The sequence below is a fragment of the Chenopodium quinoa genome, unplaced genomic scaffold (assembly GCF_001683475.1).
Source record: "Chenopodium quinoa cultivar QQ74 unplaced genomic scaffold, ASM168347v1, whole genome shotgun sequence".
In the NCBI taxonomy this organism is placed as follows: domain Eukaryota; kingdom Viridiplantae; phylum Streptophyta; class Magnoliopsida; order Caryophyllales; family Amaranthaceae; genus Chenopodium; species Chenopodium quinoa.
Window position 1 is genome coordinate 11604536 of NW_018742738.1, and position 14115 is coordinate 11618650.

General features: G+C 36.3%; 1 protein-coding gene across 1 annotated transcript; it reads left to right on the forward strand.

The window, feature by feature from the left end:
• The first annotated feature begins 3344 nt into the window (after positions 1–3344).
• LOC110724256 (thioredoxin-like 2, chloroplastic) lies at positions 3345–12312 on the forward strand. The gene is made up of 4 exons (XM_021903677.1): positions 3345–3715; positions 4145–4330; positions 9066–9230; positions 11919–12312. Exons 1-4 carry the CDS (start codon positions 3527–3529, stop codon positions 12033–12035), a joined length of 657 nt encoding a protein of 218 aa, XP_021759369.1. The 5' UTR covers positions 3345–3526; the 3' UTR covers positions 12036–12312.
• The last annotated feature ends 1803 nt before the right edge of the window (positions 12313–14115 follow it).

Sequence of the window (14115 nt, forward strand, 5' to 3'; positions counted from 1 at the left end):
ATTCCTGGGACGGATGCACTTAGAGATGAGTGACCCATCAGGGGCCACATGGGTTTCGACTTCACAATCGTTGTCTGTTTCTTAGTCTGAATACACCTGTCCATCGACTCTAGGCCGACTGGGTTTAGGTGGCAGTATAGACTCTTGAACCATCTTAGAGGTACTCTCCCCAAGACTGCGCCAAATGTTTTGGGTGTTTTCTGGTCCCTCGTGAGAGTTACGTCACCATGAATGGTCCCACGCGATCTGTATCTGCAAAACACGGAGACTTTAGTTGGTTGGAGCTCCGCCTCCGACGATCAAGTTACTATCGGTCGAAGAGTATGACGAGGTGCACAAGAGGTAAATGTGAGATCTTCTCAGATTCTGAGATCAGGTGTTTTCGCTGATGTGAGAGAATGTAGATCTGATGTAATAAATGAGCCTGTCCTAGAAAATGGTGGAAATCTCCCTATTTATAGGGTCGTTGGAAAATGTGCCCCCTTCTTAGGTCATTCTGACCTAAGTTTGGTGGGTTACGCCGTATTACGACCTTTTCGGGATTTGGGCCATGAATGCAGCCTTTTTTCCCAATTGTATGGAGGGACACATGTCATAAGTGATTGATCCATTTGGACCTTTCGTAGGGTGACACGTGTCACCTTCTGATAGGACCACGTGGCTTGGTTGATTTTACCCAAAACAGTTTATGTTGGGTGCATAATATCCGACTCACCCCATAAAAAAATGACGGAAAACACGCACAAGACCTTCGAATCAACAACAATGGCGGAACTGTTGTTGTTTGGTTTAAGGGTGACCTTCGAATTGATGAGACGATGATCATCCCGACATTGTTTTTGCTGCTTCAAACTACTCCAATGTTGTCCCTATCTACGTCTTCTATCCTCGTATTTTATCCCGTTAAGTCTATTTCTCCTTCTTTTTCTACTTGATTTTTGATTTCTTTGAAAAAATTTCTTTGATAAAGTGAACATTTACTATAACAACTAAAATGTTTAGTTATATAATATTAAATGTATATTTTTTTTTTCTTTTCAGTTTCATAGTCTCTTTATTTTACTCTTACGACCTTTGCAATTGGTCATTTTCTTCGCTTGAAAGCCCTAGGTTTCCTCTCGTTTTTTTGCTCTCCATATTTAGTATAATAAACAATGAAGCTTATATTACATTTATTATCGTATACTAGGATCATGCATATGTTGTTTTCCGTCATAATAGGAATGAGTGGAGTATAATCTATCTGTATTCAAAAATCCGTTTTATTTTTCTATTCCTATCCTATTTTGAGCATTGAGGTAAAACATTAAGTGAATTTGTTTTATTTCACATTACCTGGTTAAGGAGCAAGGGTTGGTTAGTTAGGTATGGTTAATAACTACAACCACCTCTGTTATACTGACAGGGTAAAGTCGTATCCCCTAATCAAAAATAATTCCTAAGTCCTCTAACTAAAATAGATAGGGAAGTAGGGTCGATCTCCACAGGGAAACAAGTCTTTTTATTCCTAATTAATTATTATAATCTAAATTATTTAAGTAACCAATATTAATATTCAAACAAGAAACTAAACTACTAAGATTAAGAATAGAGAGAAAACAATATATAAAAGGATCTAGGGCATAGGTTCACCAATAAATAATACTCCAGGGTAAAACATAGTAATCAATCATTGACATTGCATAAATAACATGATTAATAGGCTCTCGCAATTTATTAATCAACATAGATCTAACAGGCTCTCGCAATTTACTAGATTTAAGTTCTTATTGAAAATAGCCTTTAATATCAAATTAACATCTACTCGATTCATCAATTCAATATTGCCATACTTTTACAAGCCGCAATTGTAAAACGTTAAAACAATTCAATAAGAAATTATCATGCAATACCAATAATCAATAATAGTCAATCATCAATGCATCAATTAACCAGATTGTAAAGGGCTTTCGCTACGTATTACAATCACAGAATTAATCTACCGGTATTAAATCTCATCTCTCGAATCTCGAATTAACCATTTATAAATTAATCTGCCTATTGAAACTAGACCTAAACATTAATTCTCATCTCTCGAATCTTGAATCAATATTGTCAAACTCATGCATAAAAGATAGGCCTAATCTAGTCACAGAGCATTAAATCAATCAATAAGAAATTAATCTAGCATTGATAATTAACAACAACAATTTACCCCTTCATATTGTTTATTAGATCCCCATAAACCCTATTAATTAAACTACTCACAAATCATCTTGACTAAACTAATCAAATAAATAAATGAAAGCACAATCAAGGGAGTAAATAAAATAACTGAAAATAAAGGGGAAGAAATTGTTACCAAAAAGTAATCTGGAATTAATGGAAGAATTAAGAACAAAAGTTTAGAGAGAGAATTCTAAGAGAATAATTAAGAGAGTAAAGAAAGAGTAAAAAGGAGAAGAAGAAGTTCTAAAATCGTATTACGGAAGAGTATTTATACTCCATACAAAAGTCCTAAACTAAAACAAATTAGAACAAAGCTAAGCGTCAACTAATAAAACACGCGCTCGATCGGGCGAGGCACTGCCCGATCGGGCGCGCCTTTTTGCTCCCTAATACCAATCTCGCGCCCGGCCGGGCGCGTCACCGGGCGCCAGCCTAAGCTTCCCCCGCCCGGCCGGGCGCGCCTCCGGGCGCCAGCCTCTTTGGCCGGGCGACTCATTTGGGCCACTATTTGGACTTCGATTGGGCCCCAATTCTTCGGGCCAATCTGGGTTTCCTCTTTGGGTCTTGAATACTCGGTCCAAATGCCCCGGTATCACCTATACCGAGCCCTTAATCACCGGTTCGATGGCTCTAACCGGCCCTGGGCTATAAACTCTGGTCGTGCTTCTCCAATGCTCGTGATTGCTCCAAAATATCTCGGGAAAATATTTCAAAAGTGTAAATCCCTGCAAAAGTCAACCAAATCTACGAAAAACACTAGAAAGTACCAATTGGTAATAAAAGTGGCTCTAAAGAGCCAATAACAATACTAATTATGACCAAGGGACGGGGGTAAAATACTATATAAAATAGACACATCATATACCCTTTAAACTAATTCAGATTCGGGGATATGCCCTTGGATATATGATTTCCTCAAAATTATTATTTTTTTGGTGTTCCACCCGATTCACTCTTTGAGTTTGTCCGGATTCGGGATTAGTTTTGGGTGATTATGTTCCAATCTCCTCTTAATTATTATTTTGGAGAATCGAATATCGGTGCTCCTTACCAAGTGTAATTTTAATCACCACTACGTCAACAATTCATTGGTTTAAAGATGTGATATGATTTACACTGACCAGAAGCCCTTTATGTAAGTCAGCTCAGGCCACTTATTCAAAACTCGAGGAATTTTTTGGGAAAAAAAAATCCGAGTTCATTTTCCATCCCTAAATTTGCACCAATTTCTTCATTATTATGCTGCTAATTTTATTCACACACCATTGTTTTCCATTCAATTTCTTAAATTAATTTCAAATTTTCTCTTTCTTCTTCAATGGCAGATGCTATTCGATTATCTTCTTGCAATTCCCTTCGATTTTCCGCGTCTTTGCTCACTTCATTCAATAATTGGCACCCAGTTAATCGTAATTCCTTTGAAATTGGTAGTAAAGTCGTTGATTCTGCTTTTGTTTCTGTTGCTCCTCTTTCCTTCAAACCCAGAAAGCGACCTTCTTCATTCAAGGTAATCATTTTATTATTCTCTTTATCTTTTTCAAAATTATTTGATATAATATGATCAATTATACATGTTTCTCATGTATATTGCTGGGGTAATTCGCATTTCATTGAATTTTGGATATTTATAAGTTAATTTACTACTCCAAATTCGATTGGAGGTCATTTCTATTGTAATCATCATACTATGACGATATTATGGAGTTAATCCTATAAACTTGAAGAGTAATATGAAAATTTTCATATATTAATTTAGTTTTATGTATGTATATAAAGTGGCCTGTTATTTTGAAACGTCCTAAAATAAAAATGTGGTATAAAGTGAGACGGACGAAGTTGTAACTATCTGTATTTATTTTCTCGATCAAGCAATAGTAAATGTGGTTGTGGTAATTAAGTTAGAGCCTTCTGTGTTGTGTGTGGTGGTGTATGCTAGGTGCATGCTGTTGTTGCGGAAGCGATCGATCAACCAAAATGGTGGGAGAAGAATGCAGGACCCAATATGATTGATGTTCATTCCACTGAGGAGTTTTTGGGTGCACTAAAAGAAGCTGGAGATAGATTAGTAGTTGTTGAATTCTATGGAACTTGGTGTGCTTCTTGCCGTGCTTTGTTTCCAAGGGTAACTTCCTTCAATTGCTTAGACTTTCCTGATTGTTCTTGTTTGCTTGTGTACCTGTTGTTTTTATTTGGATTGTAGATTTGTTGATTCATGATATATTGATATGACGCTGACTTTTTTGCTTATAGGACTATGAGTGTTTTTATAAGCTTGTTAGAATTTAAAGCCTAGAGAGTTTAGCAATAGGTATGAGGTAGGAAATTAATAATCTAAGAATGATATACTTGGTAGGGTACGAGCAGCTAACCCATTGATTTCGAAAATATATTACATCTGGTAATGATATGTTGATCGGAGTCTTTGAGTTGCTATCAACAATTTTCAGATGCTTGCTAATTTGTAATATTCTTTGAACTGATTAAAGGTGTTCAAGTTCCTATTTGAGTGAAGCTTGTGCTATATTGAGGATATTAAAGGAATAATCTGGATTCGCAAAACTCCCAAAAATGAAGCTGTTACATCTCTTTGATTCATCTTTAGTTATAGGCAAGGACGCGAGGTCATCTAGAATAGGCAAACAAGCCTTTGAAAGGGTGTAAATAAAGCTTCTTCTGTATAGGCATTTTGGGATTCAGGTTTCCTCTTGTAACCAGTAGAAGGAGTTTGTTCAACCTGCTCATGTGACACAAAATAGACTGACTTTACGTCTTTCTGTATTAGTTGGCCAAAACTTTTTTACCAAGAGGTGACAAGAGTGGTCTGGTTGACCTACCTTCCCGTGTTAACCAAAAATTGAATTCCTAAGCTAGCTCATGGTCACAACTGAAAGGTCTTGAGTTAATCTAGTGACCCGTAAGCGAAGGTCGCATCCATCCATCCATCCTAAATAAAATGTATTCTCTTTGTTCTCCCCTTCCGTGGCATGTAGAATAAGATAAGGAAGAAAGGAGTTTTAGCCTTAATTTGTGTAGGGAGTTAATCTACTATACTTCCTTGATTTTACCTATTTATTAGTTCAATAAAAGACAGAAAAAAGAGAATGTTTATGTTACTTATTAATTCTTAAAGTCTATACATAATATGTTTTGAACTGATCCAAATGTCTTTTGTATCTTATCTGATAACAAATAAGCTGATCTGATAATCTAAAATCCAATATAAAGTCCTTTCTCCTATTTTCCTATATAAAACAATTTAAGGATCCTCATTACTCCAGTGATGTCCTATGAAGATAAGGTGGACGTGAGCTATTTTTATGATTCCATAGGATTAAAGTGAAATAAAGCTTAATTAAAGCAAGTATGTTATGTTGCTTGTGTATATTTGGAGGCAACTTATAGAATAGGGCAACGTGATTAAATACAGTAAGTTTCCATTTTATATTTTTCCCAAAGTCGGATGGAGGGAAAGGGAGGGGATACTAGGTAACTATTTCAAAAAATAGATAAGTTAAGCTTAAAATGCACTGAGATATAGAGAAATGTTGGCAGGAATGATATGTTTACTGGAATGGATTGGTTTGAAATTGAAAGAAAAAGGAGTGGAAAGTTTCAGATTGTAATGGAGAAGAAAAAATAATAAATAATGAGAAAACGAGGGAGAGAGAGAGAGATCAAAGATGGAGAAAGAATATAAAGCCGAAGACCAAATTGAGAGAACATATTACTAACCTAAAATGCTTGATCAACGACGCCCATCAGAAGAACTGGTGCTGGCCACCACTTGGCAATCTCTGCTATGTCCGTCATGTCATCAACCACAATTGCTACCCTATCTGTGAATGGTTTCTCTAAATAGAAAAGTTTTATTTACCATTGTAATGGAGCATATAATGTAATAAATTGAGGACTTAAGGGATCTGCTAGTTGTTTAATAAAAGTCTAGGTAACATTTAATCTTCTTGGAATCCAAGTCAATTTTCTCCTTTCTAGCACTTCTCTGTAGAAGGCAGGCTCCTCACCTTGTGCATTGTGTCACCATTTGGACTGCGCTGCTCCTACCCAGTGTATAAAAAATTGTGCCTTAGGCGTGCCGGGGCACTAGGGAGCTTAGATTTTTTTTTTTTTTTTTTTTTTTTTTTTGGCTATAGGCGAGGTGCAATGAAAGAGGCACACATGACCTGCACCCGATGGGCACGCCATTTATTTATTGTTTTTGTTGTTTGTACTGTCGCTCTAGGGTGGTTTTAAGTAAATATTTCCTGACTTATTCTACTACCCCTCCCATCATTAATATTTGCTCTTTATAATATCTTAATTCTTAATCTTTAACATAATTATCTTACCTAATTTGGTATTATGAGAATATGAGATTGGGCACAAGTTTGGAATTTGCTACCAATATATTATAAGGATAAAATTCCTTATTTAATGTTATAATTTGCCTTTTTTTTTTGGGTCCATAAAAACTGTCATCTGACCTGAAATAAAATCCGTATTTTACTCAAACCATTTGGTGTTGGTCCCCTCTCTCTCTGTCTGTATATGTGATTTGCGCCTCATTAACTCTTTCTCTATCTCAATCAAACTGTCAATTGTTTTTTCTCCTAATTCATTGTCTATAAAAACCCACATTACCCTTTTTTTTTACTTAAGTATTAATTATGTGTCAATTGTTTTATCTCCTAATTCATTGTCTATAAAAACCCATATTGCCCTTTTTTTATTTAAGTATTAATATTATGTGTATCCAAGCTTAACAAGACAATTAATCAAGGATAGATAGAATGTTATGAAATTTTTACTTATAAGAGTGTAGATCAATTAGTATGGGTGGGTATAAGATTTTAGGGTACAGTTACAAAGGAGTGGGAAGTGAATGATTGGAGTGATAAGGCTTGAGCATATCTGCATTTATTTGAGTGCGAGGAATAGAAAAAAGTTGAAAGATGTCTTGGAAACGGCATACTTTCTTGCTCATTTAATTGTAGTCTACACGGACCAACAATTGAAGAAGCCATTCACAACACTTGAAGCTAGCAGCCGAATGCTATAATGGGCTTTAGAAATGAGAAGGTTTGACATTTCATTCATACCTAGGAAAGCAATCAAGGGTCAAGCCTTTGCAGATTTCTTCGCAGAAATCACACAGTCGGATGAATAGCCGGCAGGGGATCAGGTCTGGAAATTACTTGTAGATGGAAGTGCAACAATGACCGGTTGTGGTGCTTGTATTATCCGTTTGTCTCTGGAAGGGGATAAGTTTGAGTATTCTTTGAGATTTCAATTCTAAGCCTCTAACAACAAGGCTGAGTATGAGGCCCTCCTGGTTGGCCTTAGAATGCGTAAGGCGACAGGGGCAACTAAGATTGATGTATCTTCGACTCCCAGCTGATAGACAGCCAAGTGAATGGTGATTACGAGGCTAGGGAGCCGACAATGATGAAGTATCTTCAGATGGTTAAGGAAGAGGCCAAGGGACTAGAACATTTCACGCTGCAACAAGTCCCTCGATCCGAGAACAATAAGGCGGACGCCTTGTCAAAACTAGCCTCCATTGTAGGCGTCATTCGAAGCACACCTACTTAATCATGTGGTGAATATTCTTGGCAATCATAGGAAGTGGGAATTGACATTATACTATTAGCGACAAGGAATAGGGAGCCGCCAATAAGTTTTTAAGGAACTTGTAAACCTTTCACGGATCATTTAAGGCAACCACTAATAAGGGACAATGATAGGCAACAACGATTAACCCGTGAAGGTTACACCCCATTCATAATCTATGAGATTACTAACTCCATATGGTTTGGAACCACTAAAGGAGGATATGGGATGATGGTACGAAGTGAGTCATGGAGTCATAGTTTTGAAGAATGGTGAATTTGGGTGACAATCTTGTTCTTTAAGGACCCTTTTAGGTTAAAAACATCACTCAAGAGAAACAATTACAAAAGAGTGACAAAGAATAATGAGAGGAATCAGAGGATCAGAACTCAGTTACTAGCTCTGAAAAGTTCTGAAATCTTAACATAGCGTTTATCATTGATCTCTTTAGTTGACATCCATGATCTTATATATTGCTCATAAAATATTGTCTTGAGAGTCATGGTTTAATTAGAACTAACTATTTTGTTTGTGTATACACTAGAAAATTTTGATCTCTGAAATATGGATATTTAAGATACCTTGGCTCCAGGTTTCTGTAAAAGCAAAGCCCCCCTTCTTCTAAATATCACTTATGTAAATTTAAAATATGTCTGTATTATTGTAGAATTTTCTATGACAAAGACACACTAGATGTTACTACAGCATAGAAATGATTTCGAAGCATCATTCACGTCTGACTCACTCTTCCACGTGATTTGGAAAGGCCATTATGCTTTTCCAGTTATTATTTCATCTGCTATTGTGACTCACAGAGTAAATTGGGTCTCCTTACTCTTTCATAAATGTTTGAAGTTTAAAGTTTTATTGGACTGCACCGATTCCTACTTGATAAATGATTTAATAGCTCGGCTTCAAACATAGTGATTTGAGTTTAAAAACTTCATTCTAAACAAGATTACACTTAAATCTCAATTCTCAATTAACCTTCCCTCGGTTATAGGTTTTTTTTAGGGTTTCATTTTGAATTCCCACAATACGTGTGCAATTTTTTTTTATTTTTTATTTTTTCCTATGGAAAGAAGGGTTTGGAGAGAGAGGGTGAGAGAGAGCGAGATTTTCGAATTAATTGTCTACCATGAAGAGTTATGCAAGTTCTTTTCCCAGACTAGGTGATTAATGACTTTGGTTCTGATTCACTTTTGATCTTTAAAGTTTGTTTGGTCTGATTTGTTGCACTGTGTTTCCAGTTGTGCAGAATGGCTGAATCACATCCAGAGATATTGTTTATAAAGGTTAATTTTGATGAGAATAAGGCAATGTGCAAAAGTATGAATGTGAAGGTGCTTCCTTACTTCCATTTCTATCGTGGAGCTGATGGAAAGGTGGAAGGGTTTTCTTGTTCACTCGCTAAGGTAAGCCCTCTGCCTGCTTTTTCTTTTTTTATGTAACTAGGTCCTATTTAGTCTGTGGAAGAAAAATGGAGACCTTTTCCACACACAACTCCACTTGCTGTAAAGAAAGTGATTCTAGCATTAGATGTATGTTTCAATAAAGTAGCTCAGGATTCGTCTTTGGTTTAATGCTATTTTTTTTCTACAACTTCATCCCAGCTCTATTTGATAATGGATCTTTTCATAAAGCTTATGTACTAGAGGTGCCTGTCCATCTTTCAAGCTCTTCCTTTGATGCTATGTTCTAAAATTTGGACTAATCCATGAAGATACATAGATTTTAATAGATCCTATGCTGATTCAATTAGCACCTTCGAAAGACATCATCTATTTTCACTAGGTGCTTACTTTTCTAATCTGTGGGACTTTGGATGCTTTTATGTTTTTAAGGATTTTTTTTATTTTATTTTTTTTGCGACAAAAGCACTACTAATATAATAAAGTTGTCACCAACAATGTATTGAATGCACAACATTCCAAATAACCCCCAAATAAATTGACACAATTGAAGTAGGCACGTAAATTGCGGGGTGATATGTAAAGGAAAAAGACAGATTACCCTTACGCATTAGCCACAACCACCAATTGTTATTTCCTCAACAATACAACTACCTACACCTTCCTCTACTACTCAACTCCACCACCGTTAAAACCACCTTAATATTGGCATGAACAACAAAAAAAAGTGGGTTATCATCAGATTCAGAAATTTACTTTCATTTTGTTTAGTTTGACTTTATTACCCTATTAAAACATTACTCTCAATCCAAGAATGCCCTAACCCTAAGAATTTCCTCCCTTTACCACCTTAAAGCACACTTCACACCACCTTCTTAAGCTTCTTCTTCCATTTGGTCTCCATAACCACCAAATTGCAAGCCACCACTGATGCAAAGTCACCATTTTTGATGATTTAAGTTCCAAATTTTTATTATCTTCAATTTTTTTTGGGATTTTACAATTGTTAAACAGAAAAAACAGGGTGAAACCGAGAGCTAAACCCTAGAAATGGTTTTGCTTAAGAAAAAGAGGATGCAGTTAATGTGAGAATAGAGGTGGCAAGATAAGTCGGTGACAAGGGGCCGAGTGACGAGCGAAGTCCAGAGGCGACTAAGGAGACAGAATATGGGATGGGACGGTGGTGGCCATGGTGGCACCTCCGCACCTGTAAAGAGGAGAATGAGTGGTTTTCTATTGAGAAGAGAGGAAAGAGAGGAGAAAGATTGGGTCTGATATGGCTACTATGGGGAAGGAGAGAGAAGAAGAGTGGGGATAATGCTGTCATTGAACTACACAAGACGTGCCCAAAATGAAAATGTGTCAACTAATAAGAAGCTTCCCATAAAGGAATACGTGTTTAACTAATTTGGGATGGTGGAAGTATAATTTTTTTTTTCAAGTCTTTTTATTAACTCTTTGTATGTATTTAATTCTAGCACAGTTGTTTGCACTCCAGCAGCCCAAAAAAATATTGTTAAATGAAGCTTAGGATGAGTGATTAGTAAAATTGCTGTAACACCTACATTTGCTAATGAATACGAAGAGGCAAGCATTTTTGTGACTTAGCACAGAAAATTTGAAGCTGTGGGGGTATTTATTCAAGCTGATTAATTGGTAGAGGACATAATTACCCCAATCCTAGCTGTAGACGAGTTAATATTAGAAGCACAAAATGTCAGTACATTTGCAGAGAAATGCTCCTGCTGCAAGCCTGTTTTTGCAGCATTATTGCGAAAATAATGGGCTCTAGCATTTTTGATTTAATTGGGTGGATTCAGTTAGGATGATAAAGCCAAAGATCCTTATGATACATAACTGGTGATGACATAGTCACTTACGTGAATGCTTAAGGTATTGGTGTATCCATGGTGTGTTTTCCCTCTCTTAGCTCAACCCTATTATTATTCACCAACTTCCTTCCCTTCCTCTACCCTCCAAATCCTGCTATCTTAGCACCAGAGAGAGAGGGCTGACTACTGTTGGAATGACACTAATCTGCACCAAATCAGTAAGGCACACAGGCATAGGGATGTTGCCTCATATGGAACTTGCTGTGCCAGGGCATCAGGGAAATCGTTAGCATGTGACAACCTAGTCTTTAAAACAGCTTACTATTTCTTCGCCTCCAATGTCTTGATACAAATAGTTTAGGCAGCATTATTATATAGAATTTGATTTTATAAATTAGATTTGGGTTTTTTTTTTTTTTTTTTTTTTTTTTTTTGAATAATTTTTTTTCCCAACAGAAACAACCTAACCTAGTTCAGGGTTTTGAGAAGGTTTATTTGGTATGTGTCAAAAAAGAGAAGGTTTATTTGGTAGGGCATGCGAATTCAGGGGATTTAGCTATGGTTGGTGACACAAGACCTAGGATTTGTTGGTGTACCTGGCTGTCTTGATAAGGATTATTAACTACCAAGATGATGTTTCTTGGTTTCACTTGTCTTGTTTTTTTGTTGCGTAACTTATATATGACAGTGTGTAACAGCAACTTAAATGGTTTTTCATTTCGTAGAAAATTAAATGGTTCTTGATTTGTAAGAGTAACTCATCTTCAGTTGATTCTTTTGTAGTATAACGTGCTCACATTGTATGTGTTTCCAGTTTGTAAATGAATTATCTACTTCCCTCTCTTCACCTATTTTGCAGTTCCAGAAAATAAAGGACACCATTGAAATGCATAATCCAGCTCAGAACGACAGCGTGGGGAAAATTGATCCTCCAGCCAATGTAGATGATAAATTAGCAAAATCTGATGACACATAAAACCCCTTTGCTCACTATTTGTTTATACAGGGTTTACGTGTAAATCTAGTATCTTCCATCTATCGTGTTGATAGTACATATGTATATTTGCAGTGTTCTATTGTAATCTTGGTCATTCGTATTACTCGTCACAACTTGAACGTGGTAATTTGTATCACGCAAGTGGAAAATTTCTTGCTTCAGATACAGATTCACGAGCAAATTAATATGAAGCATGTTTAATTGTAATAGTCATTGAACTAATTAAGATTGAAAACATTAGTTATATTTAGAGCTATTTATGCATTTTACGGGACCTAAACTAGTCCATTTTTAAATCCTAAACAGTTCTAGTGTTATACTTCGTAACATTTAAGTCACATTAATGCCTCCTCACATTGATATGAAGTTTTGGTTTTAAATAAGGTATGTCCTATGTACACAAGCAAAGTCCAACATTTCAAACCAGAAACATGATTATTACCTAATTAATGACTCATTTTTAATTGAAGTGAATTTCATACTCCCTCTATGTTTTAATAAGTGTTACAATTTGACTTTTTTACTATTTACATAATGATTTTGACCAGATTATTTTACTAACATATAAAAAGCAAATGTTATTGTATACGATATGGCTGGATTCGTTATAACTTATAAGGTATACTTTCATATTATCAAAATTCCTATGATTTTACTAACATATAATTAGATAAAGGGAAATTCTCTTTGATAACACTATAGTTTTTAATTTTTCTCAGTGGTAAACTATAAAATTTTTATTATCCTTGGTAAACTTGAACTTTTATATTAAGCCAACTATAGCATAAATGATAAATTATATATATATATATAATTTCATGTAAACAAACTTCTCTCTCTAGAACTTAGAGAGTGCTTTTTTCTCTAGGAAAACACTAGAGTAACTGTTTAAACAGTCATTGTTTTTCTTTTTCAACTCTCTTCTTTTCAATCTGAGCGTATTCCCAACCATGAAACATCAGTGCACTCAATCAGTTCCTAGCAGAATGGGAATTGGAATTCCAAAACAACCCCACGACTACCCAGAAGATGTAGACAAATATAGTCTTGCAGTTGTAGGGAAGGTGATAGATGATCGAGTGTTCTCAGAAATTCAAATCCAAACTGGGTTGATATGTTTTGGAAAACGAATTCAGCTATAATTGTTCAAAAGGCCAGTCATGCCAAGGACCTCTTCTTTTTCTTTTGCACATCTTGGGATGACCGAGACAATCTGATGTCCATTGGAGCAGCTCCCTACAAAGGAGCAATGATTGCTTTCAAGGCATGGCAAATGGGCATGAGTATTCTGGACTTGGATTTCTCATAAATAGCAATCTAGGTTAGAGTGGAAGGACTACCTGCAGAGGAATGCCAGCCCCATGTTGCAAGGAGAATACTTGAGAGGGTAGGTAGGATCATAAGGTTTGACCAACCCTCACTTGATGATAGGCCTCATTGTCTAATGAGAGCAAAAGTAGTGGTCAATATTCAAAAACCACTTGTGTCAGGCTTCTACTATGAGATGACCCCTGAGAAAGCTATCTGGATCTTTTTAAGATATGAAGGAATTTTTTTACTCTGTCATGGATGTGGTAGAATTGGCCATAAACAGCCTCATTGTAGGATTCCAACTCACTTAGCTCATAGAGAAGTTAGCTATAGGATAAGAGGTCTGTGTGGGCTGAATTATGACTTGCTCATAGCCAGATCATAAACCCCTCTTTATTCAAAAAAAATTATGGCATTGCCTGATATAGAGAGTTTCAGAACAGCGAGGGTTAATCTAAGGGTGTACCCTCATCCAACCCCGACATCAGCCTCTTCTGAACACACACCGTTCCAGAACTCCCCAGGGAATGACAGCTCAAATAGTCAACAGAGTAGGACGCATCAAGGCTCATCGTCCTCGTCCTCTGATGGCCCGCCAAGCTCTGGAAACCCAGGGCCTAGCAATAGAGTAAGGAAGAGATAAGAGGTTGCCCGTCCAAATGACAATGAGGATGTTCGTGGTGAGAATGATTCAAACAAGAAGCAAAAACCAGGGATACAGGTTCGTCACCCATGTGATGAAGATAAG